General features: G+C 41.3%; 2 protein-coding genes across 2 annotated transcripts; both read left to right on the top strand.

Moving 5' to 3' along the window:
• The first annotated feature begins 3,250 nt into the window (after positions 1-3,250).
• Positions 3,251-15,195, top strand: LOC139411291 (oxidoreductase HTATIP2-like). The gene is made up of 7 exons (XM_071157407.1): positions 3,251-3,463; positions 3,956-4,145; positions 6,266-6,373; positions 10,872-11,009; positions 11,094-11,155; positions 11,450-12,919; positions 14,703-15,195. Exons 1-6 carry the CDS (start codon positions 3,348-3,350, stop codon positions 11,664-11,666), a joined length of 831 nt encoding a protein of 276 aa, XP_071013508.1. The 5' UTR covers positions 3,251-3,347; the 3' UTR covers positions 11,667-12,919; positions 14,703-15,195.
• Positions 15,196-17,392: 2,197 nt separating this feature from the next.
• LOC139411290 (transmembrane protein 208-like) lies at positions 17,393-23,950 on the top strand. The gene is made up of 6 exons (XM_071157406.1): positions 17,393-17,569; positions 17,892-17,987; positions 18,072-18,131; positions 18,321-18,457; positions 18,680-18,764; positions 18,876-23,950. Exons 1-6 carry the CDS (start codon positions 17,564-17,566, stop codon positions 19,014-19,016), a joined length of 525 nt encoding a protein of 174 aa, XP_071013507.1. The 5' UTR covers positions 17,393-17,563; the 3' UTR covers positions 19,017-23,950.
• The last annotated feature ends 1,236 nt before the right edge of the window (positions 23,951-25,186 follow it).

Here is a 25,186-nt window from a genome sequence, read left to right as displayed (position 1 = left end):
AAATCAATACATTTTTATTTCCAATGTACTTTTTCATTACTTTCTTTACAGTTTACTCCACCCCAGCTTGTGCAGGCAGACAGCCCGAGTTTCTGGGAGCCAAGAAGTACTGGAGGTACGAGCTCAGAAACAAAGCCCATGATCCTCTGCCACAAACAGCACTTGCCTGAGCTGGACCAACTCTGCCTGGCCGACTGGCACATGGGAGGTGGAGCGCAGGGTTAACTTTTATAGTGTGGGAGTGAGAGAGACACTGGGCAGACTGATCCAAGACATCAGAGAGTGAGCAGGAGCAGAGGGGAAAGGCTTGGGTGTGGAAAGACTGAATGGACCGTGCCTGATGTGTTGAAAATATAGAAAGATATATATTTTGTAGTAGTTGTAGTAGTATGATAATGTAAGGTAAGATAGGCATATGATTAATAAATAAATAACCATTTAATAATTGTGTCTTTTTTTGTTGAAATTTTACTCCATGGGAAATGGATGAAAGGAATGAAAATGGAATTGAGCCGGAAGGCATGGCTGCCGTATTATGGGCTCCTAACCAATTGTGCTATTTTGTGTGTTTGTTTTTACTTTATTTGATTTAGTAAATATTTTCATAACTCTTATTTTCTTAAAACTGCATTGTTGGTTAAGGTCTTGTAAGTAAGCATTTCACGGTAAGGTCTACTACACTTGTTGTATCGGCGCATGAGACAAATAGCATTGTATTTTATATTAATCAAACAAACTTGATTAAAGGTTGAAAAACCATTCTGTTTGTGTTTGTGTGTGTGTGCGCATGTACACGTGTGTGTGTGTGTGGCAATGGTTTATGTGACTACATTTGTTTTCTTCTGTTTCATCCTTTAATCAGTACAGGCCACTCTGATTTATCATTGAAGTCAATATAGTGTGAAAGCTACAGTGGGGCAAAAAAGTATTTAGTCAGCCACCAATTGTACAAGTTCTCCCACTTAAAAAGATGAGAGAGGCCTGTAATTTTCATCATAGGTACACTTCTACTTCTACTATGACAGACAAAATGAGAAAAAAATATCCAGAAAATCACATTGTAGGATTTTTAATGAATTAATTTGCAAATTATGGTGGAAAATAAGTATTTGGTCAATACAAAAGTTTATCTCAATACTTTGTTATATACCCTTTGTTGGCAATGACAGAGGTCAAACGTTTTCTGTAAGTCTTCACAAGGTTTTCACACACTGTTGCTGGTATTTTGGCCCATTCCTCCATGCAGATCTCCTCTAGAGCAGTGATGTTTTGGGGCTGTTGCTGGGCAACACAGACTTTCAACTCCCTCCAAAGATTTTCTATGGGGTTGAGATCTGGAGACTGGCTAGGCCACTCCAGGACCTTGAAATGCTTCTTTTGAAGCCACTCCTTCGTTGCCCGGGCGGTGTGTTTGGGATCATTGTCATGCTGAAAGACCCAGCCACGTTTCATCTTCAATGCCCTTGCTGATGGAAGGAGGTTTTCACTCAAAATCTCACGATACATGGCACCATTCATTCTTTCCTTTACACGGATCAGTCGTCCTGGTCCCTTTGCAGAAAAACAGCCCAAAAGCATGATGTTTCCACCCCCGTGCTTCACAGTAGGTATGATGTTCTTTGGAGGCAACTCAGCATTCCTTGTCCTCCAAACACGACAAGTTGAGTTTTTACCAAAAAGTTATATTTTGGTTTCATCTGACCATATGACATTCTCCCAATCTTCTTCTGGATCATCCAAATGCTCTCTAGCAAACTTCAGACGGGCCTGGACATGTACTGGCTTAAGCAGGGGGATACGTCTGGCACTGCAGGATTTGAGTCCCTGGTGGCGTAGTGTGTTACTGATGGTAGGCTTTGCTACTTTGGTCCCAGCTCTCTGCAGGTCATTCACTAGGTCCCCCCGTGTGGTTCTGGAATTTTTGCTCACCGTTCTTGTGATCATTTTGACCCCACGGGGTGAGATCTTGCGTGGAGCCCCAGATCGAGGGAGATTATCAGTGGTCTTGTATGTCTTCGATTTCCTAATAATTGCTCCCACAGTTGATTTCTTAAAACCAAGCTGCTTACCTATTGCAGATTCAGTCTTCCCAGCCTGGTGCAGGTCTACAATTTAGTTTCTGGTGTCCTTTGACAGCTCTTTGGTCTTGGCCATAGTGGAGTTTGGAGTGGGACTGTTTGAGGTTGTGGACAGGTGTCTTTTATACTGATAACAAGTTCAAACAGGTGCCATTAATACAGGTAACGAGTGGAGGACAGAGGAGCCTCTTAAAGAAGTTACAGGTCTGTGAGAGCCAGAAATCTTGCTTGTTTGTAGGTGATCAAATACTTATTTTCCACCATAATTTGCAAATAAATTCATAAACAATCCTACAATGTGATTTTCTGGATTTTTATTCTCTCATTTTGTCTGTCATAGTTGAAGTGTACCTATGATGAAAATTACAGGCCTCTCTCATCTTTTTAAGTGGGAGAACTTGCACAATTGGTGGCTGGTGAAATACGTTTTTTGCCCCACTGTATGTTACCAAAACTATTATACAAATGACAAATTCAACCAAAGCTGCAATTGACAAAATTGCAAATTAAACCAAAATAGTCACCAACACATTTAGCTTCATGACAAAACAATGAGTGGTTTGCTTGTGTGTCTGTGGCTCCATAGAAGGGTGAAATTAAAATGACTTGGTTGGTCTGCCATGAAACTTACCAACAGTGGCTTGGTCCTCAATGACACATGTTCTCTTGTGACCAGGAGGAGTCTGAACAGTTGGTCTAACAGATGAATGGATATAAGACAATGCATGTACAAAGATAAAGAAACTACAGATGACTTTTTATTTCATTTCTGAATGTACATTTTGTACATTTACTTGGACAATTAAAGACACTGACCACATTATGACAAAGACTGACGGAAATATAGTGTTACCAAATGCTCTTTGGTACTTCCTGACAAGTAGCCACTGTGACTGTGTTTCAATGCCTGTAACTTTACTGACCTCTGTCTAGCCTATTGATACGTGCAAAGTAATCATGCGATGACAATGATGATAATTACTTTTTTTTTAAAAACTTAACAGCCATCAAATAAACCTGTCAAAGCCAGGCTTCTTATTGAATAGATGTATTTGTGTTTCAATAAAACAATAACTATTCAAAACATTTTTCTGAATGTATTGTCTTCACATAATATGTTTGACAGTGTATCAGGCAGGGTTTATCGATTGAAAATCCTCGATAGGTAATTTAATGTTCTACTGCGCATGCCTATCGCAAATGACTGCAGAAACCGGATGTGTGTTTCCATGGGCACATCCATTTGTTTAGCTACCTCGCTGATCTGTTATGAAACTACTGGAAATCAGTTGGGGTAAAGCTCTTGGCTTCTTCGCTGTTCTGCTCGCTGTCATTGCAGCTGTTTTACAACATCTAGAAAACTGCGAACAGACGATATACACCAGGTGAGAGGCAGATGCTAACTAGCTAACGTTAGCTAGCTACTCGAACTAATTTACACCGACAGATTGGTGACAATTTACCATGTCAGTCTGCGATCAGGTTTGGGAATTCTAGCATGTACTACTAAACAGTATCTAGCTACTGGTAGTAGCTACTGGTACAAGCTACTGGTACTAGCTAGTAGCCTACTGGTCTGTTAGTTGTAATGCTGTTTGATTGCCTTTGAGGGAGGCTTGCAAGAAAGTTGTTCCTAGGCCGTCATTGTAAGTAAGAATTTGTTTTAACTGACTTGCCTAGTTAAATAAAGTTTAAATAAAAAAGCTTAATTGCCTTATTTGGCTTGCTAGTTCGTTGTAGGGCGTTGACAGTTGTAGGGCGTGACACACACCTGTGTTGGAATAAAACTGCTGTATCATGCTGCTTCTGTCTAATATAGCGATCAAACCATTAGGTCTCTCCTCTGTGGTGAAGCACTGTCTTGTTTTGTCCTTCAGGATGACACACGACCTGAAAACACTGGCCGAGGACTTCAGACAGAAGAATAAAAGTTGTTTTATCCTGGGTGCCTCTGGCGAGACAGGCAAGGAGTTACTGAAAGAGATTGTGGAGAGGAAGCTTTTCTCGAAGATCACTCTCATCGGAAGGCGGCAGCTCACATTTGAAGACAAAGCGTTTGAGAACCTGGTAGGTGTGCGACTTGTCTTATTGTCAATGTATTGTTGCCTTTTCAAGCAGGGCTGGTTTCCCAAAAGCATCTTAAGGGTAAGTTCATCGTTAGAACCATAGGATCCTTTGGTTCTAAGATGAATTTAGCATTTAGATGCTTTTGGGACACCGGGCTCTGCTCTATTTGGCAAAGTAACACACCTATGAGTAGGGTGTTAAGGGAAAAAAATAGCTTTGGTTCTGGTGTTATACTTTGTATTCTATGTCACAGAGAAGCTTGTCCGGAATACAGAACACTTTATTTCATGAGGAAAGGATTTACCATTGCTGAGATATCTAATTTTCAAGTTAACGGGAAAGGTCAATCAATGTTCATTACTAGTCAATAATGGCACCAAATCACCTGTTTTTATATTTAGCACGTTTTTTAAGATGTTACTCCTTAGTCCGAGGACCTTATGTGTTCTGTTTAAAGGACGAATTGGCTCTGGAAACCAAAACAGCCCAAAACTCCATCTAAACGTGAATCGATTCTCAGTTGCGGTACAGTTCTAAAAATATAAATCCCTCTACTTTCATATCACATCAAAATAATTTCACAAATGCTAAATACACACCTACTGTACAGTTTTAACACAGTTGCAGCCGACAGTATTTGTCAGTGACAACACGTTTGTGTCGTCTGTCTTCCGTTTACACACGGGATCAGGGACGCAGATGGCTAATTAGCACTGTTTTCCGTAAACAGGCGCTGTAACGTGAAAATATGGCTGTGTGGGAACCTTAACCCTATAAAGGTGTGTATCAATTGAACTTTTTTATTTATTTTTGTATAATTTCTCACAGATATGAAAGATAAGGTCCTTATGCTTCCAAAACTGTACCACAAGCAATTCATGTTAATATGCAGGCCAAGCGTTGCAGCTCTTAACAAAACTCCCCCCTAAAGGAGATGCCTTCCTCCAATGACACTTGTATCTAATGTAATGGAACTGAGAGTCATGATCAAGGGCTAGGGCTGATGTAGAACAGAGATTTTTAAAATAAAAGTACAAATTCCTCAATTAAAGTGCTGTACATAATGACAGTAATTTAAGCCCAATAATTGAAGGTAAGGTGGTCATATCATTTACAAATATTAATGCTTTATGAAAAACTAAGATATTAACAATTTATGAAATTACAATACTACTTTATTTTTAAATGAAATACTTGTAAGACACCCACGGCCTAACGCAGACACACTTCTCAGCATCCCCATACAATCACACAACACACACACACCACATCAAGCACAGTCTAACACAGATACACACAGCCTAGCATAGATGCACACTTCTCACTAAGTCTGAGCTATAACACAGAAGGCTACTGGTTAAATAAGATAGAAGTAAGTTAAGGTACGCCTACCATTGAGTTGGGTTACATTGTAATGTTAGTTTTTGTGTTAATGAGTTGCTCTGGTGATGGGAGGATATACTGCAGTAAATAATTAGCCTAGGCACAGAAGAGACGGAGTGCGCTGCTAGGACCAATCCCTGACAACCCATACATCAAAACGTAGCTGTGAAGCTTTACTTTGTGAACTGCAGCCTGCTATATATTTTTTTAGTGTCTTTGAAAACAACTGACGACAGAAGCGAAGGAAAAACGTTATATTTCAGTCAAAAGACGTCCCATGACCGTGAAACACCCTCAGGACTTTCCCATACTTATCGGCAATACAATGTCACATCGATCTTACTCTGATAGGTTGAGGAATACCCATCACAAAGAGCAAGTAAGAACACACTGATTTCGCGGGTTTCACAAAAAGGTCTGTCCCACAGACTTGAACGTTCTTTGCATGGCACTTGCTTTACGTATGGGCTCATATCTCGTAAATATCATAACCTACAGTATTGGGATCTTTAGACATGGGAAACAACTGCCACATTTTATGTTTTCAAATCATTTTCACAAGTTCTCATATAGCGTCCGATGTTTGCCGCGTCACCGTACACCCTACCATGAGCTTTGAATAAAGTACATTCGATACCATTAAATGTGTGCAGACTACAACAAAGACAACAAGAAGCCTACATCCCATTTATTCCATTCTAAAGATTGGCCTCGTATTGTTCTCTGTCCTCTTTCAGGTGCAGGAGGTGGTGGACTTTGAGAAACTGGATGACTATGCTGCAGTATTCCAAGGGCATGATGTTGGCTACTGCTGCCTGGGAACGACCAAAGCCAAAGCAGGGGCTGTGAGTTCACGGTCACTGATTATATAGAGATCCCTGTGTATACTGTATCTGGATGAGTACTCATATGAATATGATAGGGAATTCCTAACAACTATACAGAGCTGAACATGTACCATGAGGGTCACTAGAAAAGAAAGAGGATGTCGACACCCGCCATGTTAGATTTTTCTGAAATTATTTTTGTTTTGAGAAAAAGACGAGATGAGCATTCGATTAGCAACGTTATTTTATTGAAATATAATTTATTGCATCCAAATTGGCCATTTTAATTTCTAGGAATCATACAGCTCCCTTGAACTTTGCGACCTTTTGCCACATTTCAGGCTTCAAACGTAAAGATAAAACTATTTTTTTGTGAAGAATCAACAACAAGTGGGACACAATCATGAAGTGGAACGACATTTATTGGATATTTCAAACTTTTTTAACAAATCAAAAACTAAAAAATTGGGCGTGCAAAATTATTCAGCCCCCTTAAGTTAATACTTTGAAGCGCCACCTTTTGCTGCGATTACAGCTGTAAGTCGCTTGGGGTATGTCTCTATCAGTTTTGCACATCGAGAGACTGAAATTTTTTCCCATTCCTCCTTGCAAAACAGCTCGAGCTCAGTGAGGTTGGATGGAGAGCATTTGTGAGCAGCAGTTTTCAGTTCTTTCCACAGATTCTCGATTGGATTCAGGTCTGGACTTTGACTTGGCCATTCTAACACCTGGATATGTTTATTTTTGAACCATTCCATTGTAGATTTTGCTTTATGTTTTGGATCATTGTCTTGTTGGAAGACAAATCTCTGTCCCAGTCTCAGGTCTTTTGCAGACTCCATCAGGTTTTCTTCCAGAATGGTCCTGTATTTGGCTCCATCCATCTTCCCATCAATTTTAACCATCTTCCCTGTCCCTGCTGAAGAAAAGCAGGCCCAAACCATGATGCTGCCACCACCATGTTTGACAGTGGGGATGGTGTGTTCAGGGTGATGAGCTGTGTTGCTTTTACGCCAAACATAACGTTTTGCATTGTTGCCAAAAAGTTCAATTTTGGTTTCATCTGACAAGAGCACCTTATTCCACATGTTTGGTGTGTCTCCCAGGTGGCTTGTGGCAAACTTTAAACAACACTTTTTATGGATATCTTTAAGAAATGGCTTTCTTCTTGCCACTCTTCCATAAAGGCCAGATTTGTGCAATATACGACTGATTGTTGTCCTATGGACAGAGTCTCCCACCTCAGCTGTAGATATCTGCAGTTCATCCAGAGTGATCATGGGCCTCTTGGCTGCATCTCTGATCAGTCTTCTCCTTGTATGAGCTGAAAGTTTAGAGGGACGGCCAGGTCTTGGTAGATTTGCAGTGGTCTGATACTCCTTCCATTTCAATATTATCGCTTGCACAGTGCTCCTTGGGATGTTTAAAGCTTGGGAAATCTTTTTGTATCCAAATCCGGCTTTAAACTTCTTCACAACAGTATCTCGGACCTGCCTGGTGTGTTCCTTGTTCTTCAGGATGCTCTCTGCGCTTTTAACGGACCTCTGAGACTATCACAGTGCAGGTGCATTTATACAGAGACTTGAATACACACAGGTGGATTGTATTTATCATCATTAGTCATTTAGGTCAACATTGGATCATTCAGAGATCCTCACTGAACTTCTGGAGAGAGTTTGCTGCACTGAAAGTAAAGGGGCTGAATAATTTTGCACGCCCAATTTATCAGTTTTTGATTTGTTAAAAAAGTTTGAAATATCCAATAAATGTCGTTCCACTTCATGATTGTGTCCCACTTGTTGTTGTTTCTTCACAAAAAAATACAGTTTTATATCTTTATGTTTGAAGCCTGAAATGTGGCAAAAGGTCGCAAAGTTCAAGGGGGGCGAATACTTTCGCAAGGCACTGTATAATATTCAATAAATATAGTACCTAACATCCGATTTGGACCAAACTTTTTTTTCTGACAATGATTTATCCAATGGTCAAAAGCTACACACGGACACCCCACGCCAATCCCATCCCAACGACAAGTATAGAAACGTCCCTCTTTCAAAAGACCCCATCTTTCAAAGATAAAAAAAAATAAAAAATCCAAATAGGTTCACAGATCTTCATTGTAAAGGGTTTAAACACTGTTTCCCATGCTTGTTCATTAATTGTTCATGGCTCATTGAACATGTACCTGTGGACCGGTCGTTAAGACACTAACAGCTTACAGACGGTAGGCAATTAAGGTCACAGTTATGAAAACTTAGGACCCTAAAGAGGGCTACCTACTGACTCTGAAAAACACCAAAAGAAAGATGCCCAGTGTCCCTGATCATCTGCATGGAGGCATGAGGACTGCAGATGTGGCCAGGGCAATAAATCGCAATGTCCGCACTGTGAGACGCCTAAGACAGCGCTACAGAGAGACAGGATGGACAGCTGATTGTCCTCGCAGTGGCAGACCATGTGTAACAACACCTGCACAGGATTGGTACATCCAAACATCACACCTGCGGGACAGGTACAGCATGGCAACAACAGCTGCCAGAGTTACTCCAGGAACGCACAATCCCTCTATCAGTGCTCAGACTGTTCGCAATAGGCTGAGAGAGGCTGGACTGAGGGCTTCTAGGCCTGTTGTAAGGCAGGTCCTCACCAGACATCACCGGTAACAACGTTGCCTATGGACACAAACCCACTGTCGCTGGACCAGACAGGACTGGCAAAAAGTGCTCTTCACTGACGAGTCGCGGTTTTGTCTCATCAGGGGTGATGGTCGGATTCACGTTTATCGTCGAAGGAATGAGCGTTACACCGAGGCCTGGAGTCTGGAGCGGGATCGATTTGGAGGTGGAGGGTCCGTCATGGTCTGGGGCGGTGTGTCACAGCATCATCGGACTGAGCTTGTTGTCATTGCAGGCAATCTCAATGCTGTGCGTTACAGGAAGACATTCTCCTCCCTCATGTGGTACTCTTCCTGCAGGCTAGTCCTGACATGACCCTCCAGCGTGACAATGCCACCCGCCTTTCTGCTCGTTCTGTGTGTGATTTCCTGCAAGACAGGAATGTCAGTGTTCTGCTATGGACAGCGAAGAGCCCGGATCTCAATCCCATTGAGCACATCTGGGACCTGTTGGATTGGAGGGTGAGGGCTAGGGCCATTCCCCACCAGAAATGTCCAGGAACTTGCAGGTGCCTTTGTGGAAGAGTGGGGTAACATCTCACAGCAAATCTGGTGCAGTCCATGAGGAGGAGATGCACTGCAGTACTTAATGCAGCTGGTGGCCACACCAGATACTAACTATTACTTCTGATTTTGACCCCCCCCCCCCCCCCCCCCGTGTTCAGGGACACATTATTTAATTTATGTTAGTCACATGTCTGTGGAACTTGTTCAGTTTGTCTCAGTTGTTGAATCTTGTTACGTTCATACAGATATTTACACATGTTAAGTTTGCTGAAAATAAACGCAGTTGACAGTGAGAGGGCGTTTCTTTTTTGCTGAGTTTAGTATCAGTTCTCTGTGTCTGACAAGTAGTATGTTTAATGTTTCTTCATCCTATACAGTGTATTCCCTGTGAATTTGGTGATGCCCCCCCCCCCCCCCCCTCAATGTTAAAGGGACAGTTCACCCAAATTTTTATGTCATTACCTACTCCATAAAAAGCTTACAGGGTAAGGCAGTGTTTCCTGTCCTCGGGACCCCAAGGGGTGTACGTTTTGGTTTTTGCCCTAACACTAAACAGCTGATTTAAAATGATCAAAGATGATAGTTGATTATTTGAATCAGCTGTGTAGTGCCAGGGCAAAAACCAAAACGTGCAATACCTTGGGGTTCCGAAGGCCTAGTTTAAGAAGCCCTGGGGTATGGAAACCAAAATCCAATTTTGTAATTTGGGTAAACTATCCCTTTAACATTGAAGGGGGGGGGGGGGGTGAACTATTAATCACCTAATAGCAGGAACAGCACCATCCAGTGGTCAGAACCTGGTAATATCAGGATGTAGGATGGGACATAAATCTAACAATTTCAATTACAAATTTCTCAGAACAGGGAAAGAAAATCACCACTAAAATTCACTGAGAATACATTACATAGAATGAAGAAACAATACTCAGAGCCGCAACTCAATACTACTTCTCAGACTTACAGAACTGATACTTTATAGTCGTTGTTGGGTTGGGATTGGTGTGGGGGGTCCGCTGGTGGCTTTTGACTATTTCTTTAGGTTCCTCATGTCTTACTCATTGTGAGATACTATATTTATTGACTAATATATGAATCCCATAAATTCAAATGGCCAATTCGGGTGCAATCAATCAGCTTAATTTCTCAGAGATCAAAATAATGATGCAGAAATTCTTATCTTATGTTTCTATCTACATGAATGATTTTAGAACGATATGAGATGGTGGGTGTCATGGCTTGCTGAGATGACCCACCAGACACAACCTGCTTGGATCATGTCGTGGTCAAAGGCAGATTAATATGTACACATTTTCTCTTATCTTTCTGTCATTGTAGGATGGATTCATCCGTGTTGACCATGACTATGTCCTGAAGTCAGCAGAGCTCGCCAAGGCAGGTGGCTGCTCACACTTCAACCTAGAGTCTTCTAAAGGGGCTGACAAAACCAGTGGTTTTCTCTATCTCAAAGTGAAGGTAATATGTTCACCAGAGTAAAGACACCTCAATTATAGCCTTTCATAATGAAGGCCTCATAAATGCAAATGTTTGCCTCTCCAGGGACAAGTGGAGGCAGACATTGAACCGTTGGGCTTTGAGAGGTTCTCTGTCTATCGCCCTGCGTAAGTCTTGTTTGCATTGGTCATGTGTTAAAACAACAAACAAAAAAATGTTCCTATGGAGCAATGACTCACTTGTTCATTACCTTATCAGTCATGGCAAAACAAATAGTGACCATAGGTAAATATCTCACACCCATGTCACGATTAGCAATATACACATTTCTCCAGTGATCAGTGTTGCGTTTCATTGCATAAATACACTGAGATGTTTTGATTCTGTGTTTATTGCAGTAACTTATTTAAATCGTAACAACTCACAACTGAATTCTTCCTCTTTTTTTTTTTTCCTCCCAGGGTGCTGATGGTTGACAGGCAGGAGAGCCGGCCTACTGAGTGGTTTTTCAGGAAGGTCCTGGGCCCTATTTCCTCCATGTTTCCCACGGCAATGTCCATCCCCATCCAATCAGTGACCAGGGCCATGGTGGCCAACACACTGATTCCTGCAGGGGAGAAAGTGGAGATCCTGGAGAATAAAGCCATCTATGACTTGGGGAAGGCCCCAGAGAAATGAGGGAGAGGGATGGTGTCTCTCAATAGCTTAATTTCATCATATCCTTTCCTCCCAATAAATCACTGATGTGGTTGTACCACCACTGGTCTGTCTGGACATGACATGTGAGAGCAATGTGAAGGGAAACCCTATCCAGTCCTTTCATCTGTCAGTGGTAATGAGGGAAAGGTGTTGAGGAAGTTTGAGTATTGGGAACTCAGCCAAAGACTGGTGGTGAAGTGTGTTGTGCTACTGCCATTTAATGTGACGGTGCTTTTTCTTCATGACAATCTATTTTCTACTAACACGTTCCTTTGAAAACACAAAGGAGGGTCAACAATAAGTGTAAAGGTGAATTTCTAGAGCAATGCAGACGCTCTCCGAGCACATGGTCTAGCGTTCAAAGCTTCATTGGCTTCAACTCGAGGTTCCTTGCAACCATGATGGAGTCAACACGGTAGCTAGCTCTCAAGTCCTCTAAAAAAAACATACTTTCCCTGCTTGAGCAGGTGTTGTTGAGTGTCTCGGTTTCTCTGGGAATGAGTCCAAAGGGGAATATTTCCTTGTGAAAAGTGCCATTAAAGTGCTTCAAGGGTAATGCAAATGAGATATAATTGGGAAATGATGTAATTATGAATACTGAAATCTGCCTTCTCTGTAAAGTCTTTGTATCCCAAGTGCTTTTTCTGAGTGCAGACTATTTTTGTGGTCAACAAGGTGTTTGCTGAAGAGGAAACCGACTGGCACAAAGGCTAGAATCGGTTTAATATTTTAGGTGAAGAGGGAAATGTATTTGACTGGTTCTTCTGGGTCCATTACCTCAAAACGGTTTAGTTAGTAGAAGCTCTTCCATCCAGCCTACAACGTTCATGCTGTTTTATATAAGACCACATCCTTAAGCACTTTGAAAAATGATGCACTTACTTGAAGCAAGAGTTTATTTTCCACAATACTGAACCATTGTAGAGGGATTTTTAAGGCAATATATCTGACTTATTTTATTGTCTTTGGATTTACTTTTTTTCCCCCTTCTGAGCAATGTTTAAGATGTAATTGAATCAGGGGTTATGTTATTCATACTCTTATTGACTTGGCTTTTTAATTGTGGTGTTATGTAAATCCTATTAACTGAATTAAATAGTAATATATGCAAGAACACTATAGTTGAGTCACAGTAATAGGCAATGAAGAAATGCCTGAGAATGGAATTCTAAATACAAGTGTATTTCATTACTTTGTAAATTGAATGGTAACATTTAAAGGCATGCGCTACAGTTACAAAGCATTAACAAGCATTACAAGGCATTATTTGAAACATGGTCAGAGAGAGAAAGAAATGGCCATGGCCCATATCTCATTGGAGAGAGAAAGAAAGAGTGTAGGTATCTCACCAGTGCAGGTCAAGAACGTACGAGAAAGAGACAACCAAGGACCCTTTTATAAGCATCTGGGTTGTTTGCATTCCAAATCTGAGTTGTTGGCCAATAGTATTACTGTACATCAGATATCAGACCTACAATTTCTAAGACAACACAGAGGAAATTCTTGTATACAGTCAATAAGAAGAGTCACTTTGGGGGCTGCCCTACACAATCCTCTCTTGAACACATCCGATTCTGCTTTAGACAGAAGTGTTCAAAACTGGATGGCCAGCACTATAGTCACTGTTGACAATCTTCAGACCAGCAGTTCATGGTCCATGCGTTATCACTTCAGGAGTGTCCTTTTGGTGGGTGGCATTGTCTTCTTTAGGAGTGCTCCGTTCTACTTTTGTAAGAGCAAACACATAACAGATTAATCCTGATAATCTGATTGGATTGGCCAATAGCAACTTCCGATGTACTTTTATCAAATCTGTCAGATGAATATAAAATATATAATAGATCACTATCATAAAGAGAGTATTTTTAAATAAAACTCAAACTCTCCTCCCTTTGAGAGAAAATAGATTTGCCTTAAAAATGGCAACAGAAATAAACAAGAACAATTCTTGAAGTTAAAACAACTTTCAAGCAAATGAAAATATAAATCTAACACGTTTTGTGAGTTTGGTTGTGAGTTTGAATCTCATCATGAACAACTTTAGCATTTTAGCTAACTATCAACTTTTCAACTACTTACTACTTTTTAGATAATTTGCAACTACTTAGCATGTTAGCTAACCCTTCACCTAACCCTTAAACCTAATCTTAACCCTAACCTTAACCCTTTTAGCTAACCCTTCCCCTAACCTTAACCCTTTAACCTAACTCCTAACCCCTAGCCTAGCTAACGTTAGCCAGCTAGCTAATGTTAGCATTAGACATCTAGCTAACAATAGCTCCTAGAGCAGGGATCATCTACTAGATTCAGCCGTGGGCCGATTTTTTTCTTGAGTGGATGATGGGGGGGGGGGGGGGGGGGTCAATCTGTGTCAATCTACACACAGTACTTCATAATGACAAACTAAAAACTGTTTTTTATACATTTTAGCAAATTTATTCAAAATAGAAAATGGAAATATCACATTTACATAAGGATTCAGACCCTTTACTCAGTACTTTGTTGAAGCACCTTTGGCAGGGATTACAGCCTCGGGTTCTCTTGGGTATGATCCTACAAGTTTGTCACACCTGTATTTGGGCAGTTTCTCTCATTCTTCTCTGCAGATCATCTCAAGCTATGTCAGGTTGGATGGGGAGCGTCGCTGCACAGCTGTTTTCAGGTCTCTCCAGAGATGTTCGATCAGATTCAAGTCCGGGCTCTGGCTGGGCCATTCAAGGACATTCAGAGGCTTGTCCCAAAGCCACCCCTGCATTGTCTTGTCTGTGTGCTTAGGGTCGTTGTCTTGTTGGAAGGTGAACCTTGGAAGGTGACACTTGGCCTTCAGGCCAAAGAGTTCAATCTTGGTTTCATCAGACCAGAAAATCTTGTTTCTCGTGGTCTGAAAGTCCTTTAGGTGCCTTTTTGGAAAACTCCAAGCGGGCTGTCGTGTGCCTTTTACTGAGGAGTGGCTTCCCACTATACCATAAAGGCCTGATTGGTGGAGTGCTGCAGAGATGGTTGTCCTTCTGGAAGGTTTTCCCATCTCCACAGAGGAACTCTGGAGCTCTGTCAGAGTGACCATCGGGTTCTTGGCCAAGGCCATGACCAAGGCCCTTCTCCCCAGATTGCTCAGTTTCCTCTAGGAAGAGTCTTGGTGGTTCCAAACTTCTTCCATTTAAGAATGATGGAGGCCACTGTGTTCTTACAGACCTTCAATGCTACAGACATTTTTGGGTACCCTTCCGCAAATCTGTGCCTCGAGACAAGGAGAGCCCACAATCCTATCTCGGGACTCTACGGACAATTCCTTCGACCCCATGGCTTGGTTTTTGCTCTCAGGTCCAATCACAATTGAATTTACCACAGGTGGACTCCAATCAAGTTGTAGGAACATCTCAAGGATGGTCAATGGAAACAGGATGCACCTGAGCTCAATTTCGAGTCTCATAGCAAAGGGTCTGAATACTTGTGTAAATAAGGTATTTCTGTTTTTGATTCTGAATAAATGTGCACAAATTTCTAAAAACCTGTTTTCGCTTTGTCATTATAGGGTATTGTGTGTAGATTGATGAGGACAAACATGTATTTAATCCATTTTACAATAAGCCTTTAACATTACAAAATTTGAAAAGGTGAAGGGGTCTGAATACTTTCCGAATGCACTGTATATGGCTAGGATATGATGTACAGCCCTTAGACATGGTATATGGATACAGCCCTTAGACATGGTATATTGGCCATATACCACAACCCCCCAAGGTGCCTTATTGCTATTATAAACTGGATACCAACGTAATTAGAGCAGTAAAAATATCTGTGGTATACAGTCTGATATACCATGGCTGTCAGCCAATCAGCATTCAGGGCTCGAACCACCCAGTTTATAATTTCAAATAATTTGTAGACTCTAAATTGACTGTAAGAAGCCCAAACAGATATGATGTTTGACTAAAACATAATAATTTCAAAGCTAGCTTACATTAGCATATGATCACGTGTCTCTATTATGCATGGGAATACTTTGGAACAGATTTCTTAAATTAAAATCACTTGGAGCTCATTTCCTGTTGTTTTTACACTTTTATGTTCAACAAAAAAAAAGCCTGACCAATCTGAAGATGAGAAGTAAGGCCCACATGGTTTCAACCATGCCTTCAGAAGCACTAATCCCCCAACAACCACATATCCCCCCCAGTGGTAACACTTCTCAGAGTGTACATATTCTTATTCTTTCCTTTACACTTGTTTATAAGCTAGTTGTTGTGGAGTTGTTAGATTACTTGTTAGATATTACTGCACGGTCGGAACTAGAAGCACAAGGGGGTCAAGTGCAAGTGTTGGTTCAGGACAATTTATCTTCGAGGTGAAGAAGGGGATTATTTAAGATACTCCGAAGAGCTAGGGTTTAAGGTGTTTTCGGGAAGATGGGCAGGGACTCTGCTGTCTGTCCTAGCTTCAGGGGGAAGCTGGTTCCATCATTAGGGTACCAGGACAGAGAAGAGCTTGGACTGGGCTGAGCGTTAGCTACCCTCCCTCCAGCCCCTCCCAAGACAGAGGTTACCCCAGCTGCGGTGCCTCTACCATGGGCACCAATGAACCCTGATGAAGGCCACCCTGGAAGGCATAATGAGGGTGCTGCTATACCACTCCCAGAGCAATCAGACCTCACCCTGGTAACTCCTGCTGGGACTGACCTGGAAGGGAACCCTGAAGAAAATGCTGAAAATAGTGATGAATAAATTGTGTGTTGTGATGACCATGAGCCCATTGAAGCCAGACATGACCCAAGCATCTCAGGATTTGTCCACAGCAGATACGACCCAGTCTGACCAAACTACCGAGGACCCTGGCAAGAGGTACACTAACGTTTTACTGTGTTAAAAGTTCTACCTCACCCTGCATTTAATGTTTTATTGTGTTTTCAGGTAATCAAAATGGATCCTCTAATGGTGGTGATAAAATACCAGTGGTGAAATTAACTTAAAATTAAGTCGGTCAATTCCTAATGTTAGAGAAGGTTAGTTTTTATTGCTCATTATGCATTGTTTTCCAGTTTTCAACCGCTCCTGATATGACTGGCGCCCTGCAATGGTCTGACTTTGAATACATGGTTAAATCCTGAGCCCTTGGGAAATCTTTGATTTCAGAGATTAGAAATGCAAAAAAATAAATAAGTGATGTGATCTGAGTAAATACAACATTTATACACTAATTTTAGATGGTCCCATTTATTTTTCTCACTATAGTGGCTTCATCAAAATGTGACAATTCAAAGATTGTCTTATGAGTTGGGGACCTCAAGTGGTGAATATATGGAAATACACTTTCGAACCAGTCAGACCTTACCTAACAGGACAGAGTGCAGTAATACTGAACTCTTCAGGAAAGGAGCCCAGTGAACTGCTCTTCCACTGCACACTGCTGGTATGGGTTGGAGCTGATCTCATGATCACCATCTACATGGCCCCATATTTGAAGCAGGTTTATATGGTTGATTTGCTTATGTTTTAGTTTTAATCTATATAGTTATTGTCAGGCATGACTGTCAAAATGGTTCTGGTTGAGTCGGCCTATTGTTAAATTTGTAAATTACAAAAATTGTGCGACAACTACAACCACTGTAGTTGAATGCATTCACGTTCACGACGCAAGATGGCAACAAAGTCATTTTGCAAAGTTCAAACACATTTAAATTAGTGACGTCTTACCTGCGCCGGAAGTATAATTCTTAAACGCTGATGTGTTACCTTCATTGAGATCTCGTTACAGTTGAACTTCAAGCCTGTGTTTGGTATAACAGTCCATCCAAATTGCTCAATACTGTACAAGTCGATGTCAAAAAAGGACCTACTTCGCGTACGTGAAAAAAGCAGCAGCACAGGGTTGAGGAACTAATGGCGGTAGGTGGATCTTTGATCTGCTTATGTTTCAGGTTGGGCAGACAAGCTGACCGCATAGGATAACGAGTCTCCTATGCTTTATAACACCACATTAACTAATTCACCTTCAGTTATGTGTACCTGTCGACTAATTAATTTATTAGAATGGTAAACGAATGTGTATCAAAGCCAATTCATTATTTTGAGCCAACGTTAGTTAACAAACCCTACACAGCCTGTCTCCATATTGATGCTAGTAGGTTAATTGCTGGTAAGCTATCTTACTTCTGAAGTCCTTGCAATGTTGACTACACTAACAGCCCACCTTTTATAATGCACACAGCCCAAAGGTAAGGTCGGAACTAAAGGCAAGAAGCAAATCTACGAGGAGAATGAGGCGACACTCAAGTTCTACACCAGAGTAATCTTGGGAGCCAACGTAAGACACCATCTTGCTTTTCAATGTTACCTTTTGAATGGAAATTGGAACTAGTACAACACCTGACACTTGTTTCTCTCCTAGGCGATATACACTGCGTTAAACCTCTTGGTCTTCTATAGCTCTTCAACGTTTTGGACATGGGTGAGTGAGTTCACTCTGTATGTTATTGACATTGATAGCTCCTCTACTGTTGAGCAGTAAAACTGAAACGGGGACGATTGGGGATTACTAACGCTCTACTTTATTCTTTCCTCTTCTTGGTTTCTCCCCCGCTCTCATTCCCCCTGTCTCTCTTCTTCCTTCCTCCATCTCCTTCTCCCACCCATGTAGTTTGCGCTGGTGTTTGCCCTGGCAGTGTGTGTGGGCAGTTACCGCGCCATGTCTGCCATGGCCCAAGCAGTGTTTGGTGAGGATGGGAGTCTGCTCGACGGTGGAATAGATCTGAACATGGAGCAGGGGATGGCAGAGTGAGTGCTCACACTGCAGGCGTCTGTTTGTTTTTGCAAACATGAGTGTGCGAACATACAGTGTGTGTGTGTGTGTGTGTGTGTGTGTGAGAGCGAATTGGTGAGTATTACAGCATGTTCAACATGCATGTAACAATGGTGCCCTTATCTCCCTTCAGAGGTAGATCTCTCAAAGCTGTAGTGGTAGTGTGGTGCATTATGATGGATTCTTTGTCATTCTAGGCATCTGAAGGATGTTATCCTGCTAACTGCTATATTACAAGTGCTCAGCACCATCTCCTCCTGCTTCTGGTACCTTTGGCTGCTGGTAAGAGTTTATCCCGTACTTGTTGTATGCTCTCTCTGGTTGTTTATTTTCCCTTTCTCATGGCCCTCGTTGATCTTTTAATCAGTGTGTGTGTGTGTGTGTGTGTGTCAGGCCCCGGCCCGAGCAATGTTCCTGCTGTGGGTGAACTTCCTAGGCCCCTGGTTTTCGGCCGAGACCCCTGGTGCAGCCCCAGAGGAGGTGAATGAGAAGAAGCAGAGACGACAGGAGCGCAGACAGATGAAGAGATTCTAACTTGGCAGACTGCCATAGTATTTCTATACACAGAATGAATCTAAGTACAGCCAGGAACTCTACAGTTAAGTTATTCAGGAGGAACTTTTGATGTGTACACAAAGACATCCAGGTATGGATAAAGAATTCAGCTGAACCCTGTGGGTTATCTGGTTTTCCTCTCTCCCTATCCCTCCATCCTTCCAATTCTTCCTCTCCCCTCTATCATTATCCTTTTTCTTCACATCTGGAGAGGAAATCGTCCTTGTTGGGCTGATGATCTCGTCATCAGTACATGTTGTCATATACCTTGGCCTGTAATTTGTTTACATCCAATTGTTCATAATCTAGGTCTATGTATCACACCAATTTCATCTGAACTAGTGAAAAGGATGTGGTGATCTTACCCTATGGCAGACCTTTTTATTTTAGACTATGCTCATCAGATCACACGCTCATGCCCAATTCCAAATAGACCACTAGCCACTATCATCTAGGTGCTAATCTAGACCAAGGGGGAACTATTACCTAAATTTCACAGATATTTATTTCAGATCTACATGCGGTGCTAGGTGTTGGTTTGGAATTGGGCATATGTGACGAAGGTCAAAATTAAATCTGATTGTGCTTTGTCTGCAATGCACAGTTTAAAGGCAATGTTCTCACAGAGACTACATTCACTGTTAATGCTGCATATGTTGGCTCAATCGGAAAGGACTTTTACACTGAACAAAAATAACAACGCAACATGTAAAGTGTTGGTCCCATGTTTCATGAGGTGAAATAAAAGATCCCAGAAATGTTCCATATGCACAAAAAGCTTATTTCTCTCAAATGTTGTGCACAAATTTGTTCACATCCCTATCAGTCAACATTTGCTTATAATCCATCCACCTGACAGGTGTGGCATATCAAGAAGCTGATTGAACAGCAGGATCATTACCCCAGTGCACCTTGTGCTGGGGACAATAAAAGGCCACTCTAAAATGTGTAGTTTTGTCACAGATGTCTCAAGTTTTGAGGGAGCATGCAATTGGCATGCCGACTACAGGAATGTCCACCAGAATTTAATGTTAATTTCTCTACCATAAGAGGCCTCCATCATTTTAGAGCATTTGGCAGTACGTCCAACTGGCCTCACAACCGCAGACCACGTGTATGGCTTCATGTGGGCGAGTGATTTGCTGATGTTAACGTTGTGAACAGAGTGCCCCATGGTGGGGGTATGGGCAGGCATAAGCTACAGACAACAAACACAATTGCATTTTATCAAGGGCAATTGGAATGCACAGAGGTACCGTAACAAGATCGAGAAGCCCATTGTCATGCCATTCATCCACTGCCATCACCTCATGTTTCAGCATGATAATGCACAGCCCCATGTTGCAAGGATCTCTACACAATTTCTGGAAGCTGAAAATGTCCCCGTTCTCCCATGGCCTGCATACTCACCAGACATGTCACCCGTTGAGCATGTCTGGGATGCTCTGGATCAACGTGTACGACGGCGTGTTCCAGTTTACACCAACTTCGCACAGCCATTACAGAGGAGTGGGACAACATTCCACAGGCCACAATCAACAGCCTGATCAACTCTTATGCGAAGGAGATGTGCCGCGCTGGATGAGGCAAACGCTGGTCACACTAGATACTGACTGGTTTTCTGATCCACTCCCCTACATTTTTATTTTAAGGCATCTGGGGCCAACATATGCATATCTGTATTCCCAGGTCATGTGAAATCCTAAGGTTGGGGGCCTAATTAATTTATTTCAGTTGACTGATTTCCTTATATGAACTGTAACTCAGTCAAATCTTTGAAATGGTTGCATGTTGCGTTTATTTTTGTTCAGTATAAATGACACATTGTCTAAATCCGCTATCGGGTTGTATCTCGGCCCTAATCATCGTTATCGCTCCCATCCTTCACAATGCTTAAAAATGATTTGATTACAAACAATAACAATCGTGTACATACATTTTTGCATTTCAAGTGCATTTCTTCACAGCATAAATAAGCAATAGGAAATGTAGTGCCTTGGGAAAGTATTCAGACCCTTTGACTTTTTCCACATTTTTGTTGATACAGCCTAAATTTGAAATATATTTAAATAGAGATTTTGTCACTGGCCTACCTACACATGATACCCCACAATGTCAACATGGAATTACGTTAATTATTCAACCCCTTTTAATGGCAAGCCCAAATAATTCTGTGCTTTAACAAATCACATAAGTTGCATGGACTCATTCTGTGGGCAATAATAGTGTTTAACATGATTTTAGAAAGACTACCTTGCATCTCTGTACCCCACATATACAATTATCTGTAAGGTCCCTCAGTCAAGCAGTGATTTTCAAACACTGATTCAACCACAAAGACCAGAGAGGTTTTCCAATTCCTCGCAAAGAAGGGCGGCTATTTGTAGATGGGCAAATGTTTACAACATTGTAGTTACTCCACAATACTAACCAAATTGACAGTGAAAAGAAGGAAGCCTCTACAGAATAAAAAATATTCTAAAACATGTTTGCAACAAGGCACTAAAATAATAACGCAAACAATGTGGCAGAGCAATTTTATTTTTTTTGTCCTAAAAGTCAATGTGTTGTGTTTGGGAATGGAATGTAGCTAAGCAAAGGCAAAATCCTAGAGGAGAACCTGGTTCAGTCTGCTTTCCACCAGACACTGTTAGATGAATTCACCTTTCAGCAGGATAATAATCTGAAACACAAGGCCAAATATACACTGGAGTTGCTTAACAAGAAGACCGTGAATGTTCCCGAGTAGTTTTGACTTAAATCTACTTGAACATCTATGGCAGTACCTGAAAATGGTTGTCGAATGTCTAGCAATTATCAACAGAAATTTGACAGAGCTTTAAGAATTAAAAAAAAAAATAATGGTGGGCAAATGTTGCACAATCCAGGTGTGGAAAGCTCTTAGAGACTTACCCAGAAATACTCACAGCTGTAATCTCTCCCAAAGGTGCTTCTACGAAGTATTGACCCAGGGGTATGAATATTTAATTTTCAATACATTTGCAAAAAATGTCTAAACCTGATTTCACTTTGTCATTATGGGGTCAAAGGGTATATGTGTACAGTAGATGGATGAGAGGGATTAAATAGATGTGTTCCATTTTGAATTCCGGCTGTAACACAACAAAATGTGGAATAAGTCAAGGGGTATGAATACTTTCTGAAGGCACTTTAGTATACCTTTTGATGTGTAGCCATCAAAATGCAGATATGATAACTGTCGTCTCAGATCCTCAAAGGGGAGTGATGGAGGGTAGATTGTAGAAAACAGCTTCCTGTAGCTAATGCTTCCCCAGTGAGTGAGTGAGTTATTGCCTGAGTCATTGATGAGCATAGACAAGGTGCTAGGAATGGGACAATGACCTGCTGTTCTTGCTTTGCCAAAATCATGTTTGAATAATACACAAATGAAATGGAAGTATATATTGATGCACTGGTAGTTAGTTGGCAGCAACTTGTGTGATTCAATATGCCTATACAATGGAAGCATGTCAAAGCAGGGGTAACATGGTGGCTGATCTCTTCAGAAATGTTTGCCTTTTTATAATCAGCCAACACAGTACCAGTCAAAAGTTTGGACACGCGTAGTACCAGTCAAAAATTTGGACACACCTACTCATTCCAGGGTTTTTATTTTTACTGTTTTCTACATTGTAGAATAATAGTGAAGACAAACTATGAAATACACATGGAATCATTTAGTAACCCAAAAAGTATTAAACATATTAGCATATTTTATATTCTTCAAAGTAGCCACCCTCTGCCTTGACAGCTTTTGCACATGTTGGCATTCTCTCAACCAGCTTCACGAGGAACGCTTTTCCAACAGTCTTGAAGGAGTTCCTACATATGTTGAGCACTTGTTGGCTGCTTTTCCTTCACTCTGTGGGCCAACTCATCCCAAACCATCTCAATTGGGTTGAGGTCGGGTGATTGTGGAGGCCAGGTCATCTGACCCGTCTAATGTCCATTGCTCTTGTTTCTTGGCCCAAACAAGTCTCTTCTTATTATCGGTGTCCCTTTAGTAGTGGTTTCTTTGCAATAATTGGACCATGAAGGCCTGATTTTACGCAGTCTTTTCTGAACAGTTGAATTGTCTGTTAATTGAACACAGTGAAGCTTTTATTTGGGCTGTAATCTGAGGTGCAGTTAACTCTAATGAGTTTATCCTCTGCAGCAGATGTAAATGGGTCTTCCTGTCCTGTGGCGGTCCTCATGAGAGCCAGTGTCATCATAGCGCTTGATGGTTTTTGCGACTGCACTTGAAGAAACTTTGAACGTTCTTGAAATGTTCTGTGTTGACTGACCTTCATGTCTTAAAGTAATGATTGACTGTCATTTCTCTTTGCTTATTTGAGCTGTTCTTGCCATAATATGGACTTGGTATTTTACCAAATAGGGCTATCTGCTGTATATCCCCCCCTACCTTGTCACAACACAACTGATTGGCTCAAACACATTATGAAGGAAAGAAATTCCACAAATGAAAATAACACCTGTTAATTTAAATGCATTCCAGGTGACTACCTCATGAAGCTGGTTGAGAGAATGCCAAGAGTGCAAAGCTGTCATCAAGGCAAAGGGTGGCTACTGTGAAGAATCTCAAATATAAAATATATTTTGATTTAACACTTTTTTTTGGTTACTACATGATTCCACGTGTGTTGTTTCACAGTTTTGATGTTTTCACTATTATTCTACAATGGATAAATACAGAAAAACCCTGGAATGAGTAGGTGTCAACTTTTGGCTGGTACTGTATGTAAGCCTAGACACTATTGCTACAGTCTTAATGTACATATTATTACATTGATTTCAGTATATAAACAATAACCTGTCATTTTATGTCATTTGTTTTTTCACAACGATTTAACAAGTATATTGTTTGTGTTTTCAATAAATGTATATTAAAATAACCTTTTCATGATTTCAAATCAAACTTATTGTAAAACTTTTTAATGTTCAAGTTTTAATATTCGGGGGACTTTTATGGTCACGTGACCTTAAAGGCAGTTGCTACATCCATTTTCGGATTCTTAAATGCATGATGTGTACCTATTGATTTTTGAAGAATATAACTTATAAATGCCTCGTGAACTTTAGTTCAACTGCTGTGTCACATTCGAACCCAAAATATAACTTTGTTTTACGCCAATGTTTGTTTACAAACACTAGATAGCCTCAAAGCATGGTTAAAACTATAATTTTGATATCATGAATGCTCAGTCCTTGCATCCATAGCTCTGTCTTTGAATTTGAGAGTGGCTACATTTCTCCAGGCCCATCCCTCAGCTTTTTACCGAAGCAGGTGGGTTGCCCTCTTATTGTTTCAACGGCAGATTGCCGCTTTAATGGAGCTTGCTTCCAATTCAAAAAGAGATTGTAAACATTTTTGCACCATCCCTGTATTTCTATTTCTATGGACCTCTTCCTCTGTTCAGAGTTTGAACAGGAATCTGGTCTGAACTTCGGGGAAACACACTTAACGCCACTTTGATACTGAAGCAGAAGGTTAGGAGACTGAACAGGGTTAGGGTTTGCAAAAAGGATATCCTAACCTGCTACGAAAATGACTGAAAACCATGTAGCAGGTGAAAATGTACTGGTTGCAGGTTTTTGGGCTACTTCTAAATGGCACCAGGGCCGTCATGGCATTTTTCTTAAAAAATGGATATTTCACTGTGACCTGCTGCTGCTGACTATCAGGTAGTGTGGCAGCCTGTTGCTGCTTGAGTGGTGGGGAGGGCCGGAGGGGTGTGTGTATGAGCCTGAGGCTGCAGCTGAGTCACTTGAGGGAGAGGAGACAGTCATGACAACTTTTTACCAGTTGTAGGTAGGCTATTTATATTTGTCATTATGGAAAAATATATTTCCAACCCTCTTTCCATAAAACATATTAATGCGCTAGAACTGATGCGCATCAAGAAATAAGGTGACGTTGCACAGGGAAACGACTAGGCGTAGAGCGCCTTATACGAATCCTCACTTCTTGGGTCTGGAGTACTGCGCGGGTGGAAATTATAAATGGAAGTTATGGAACTCCCTCGTGTGCTTCTGATATGGGGAAAAGGCTACAATGAAACTGACATTGAATGTGGAGAGTGATACATCCAGGGGCGCAAATTTCACTAGGGATGGGGCCACATTCT

The sequence above is a fragment of the Oncorhynchus clarkii genome, chromosome 6 (genome assembly GCF_045791955.1).
Source record: "Oncorhynchus clarkii lewisi isolate Uvic-CL-2024 chromosome 6, UVic_Ocla_1.0, whole genome shotgun sequence".
Lineage (NCBI taxonomy): Eukaryota > Metazoa > Chordata > Actinopteri > Salmoniformes > Salmonidae > Oncorhynchus > Oncorhynchus clarkii.
This window is presented reverse-complemented; position numbering and strand designations above follow the sequence as displayed.

What these genes read in the sequence shown, in the direction of transcription:
- LOC139411290 (XM_071157406.1), top strand. An exon ending in GAGTAATCTTGGGAGCCAAC is followed by an intron (nt 17,988 to 18,071) that starts GTAAGACACCAT and finishes TTTCTCTCCTAG; the next exon opens with GCGATATACACTGCGTTAAA. An exon ending in CTTCAACGTTTTGGACATGG is followed by an intron (nt 18,132 to 18,320) that starts GTGAGTGAGTTC and finishes CCACCCATGTAG; the next exon opens with TTTGCGCTGGTGTTTGCCCT.
- LOC139411291 (XM_071157407.1), top strand. Translation starts at nt 3,348, where the DNA reads ATGAAACTACTGGAAATCAGTTGGGGTAAAGCTCTTGGCTTCTTCGCT. An exon ending in GAACAGACGATATACACCAG is followed by an intron (nt 3,464 to 3,955) that starts GTGAGAGGCAGA and finishes TTTGTCCTTCAG; the next exon opens with GATGACACACGACCTGAAAA. An exon ending in TTCTCTGTCTATCGCCCTGC is followed by an intron (nt 11,156 to 11,449) that starts GTAAGTCTTGTT and finishes TTTTCCTCCCAG; the next exon opens with GGTGCTGATGGTTGACAGGC.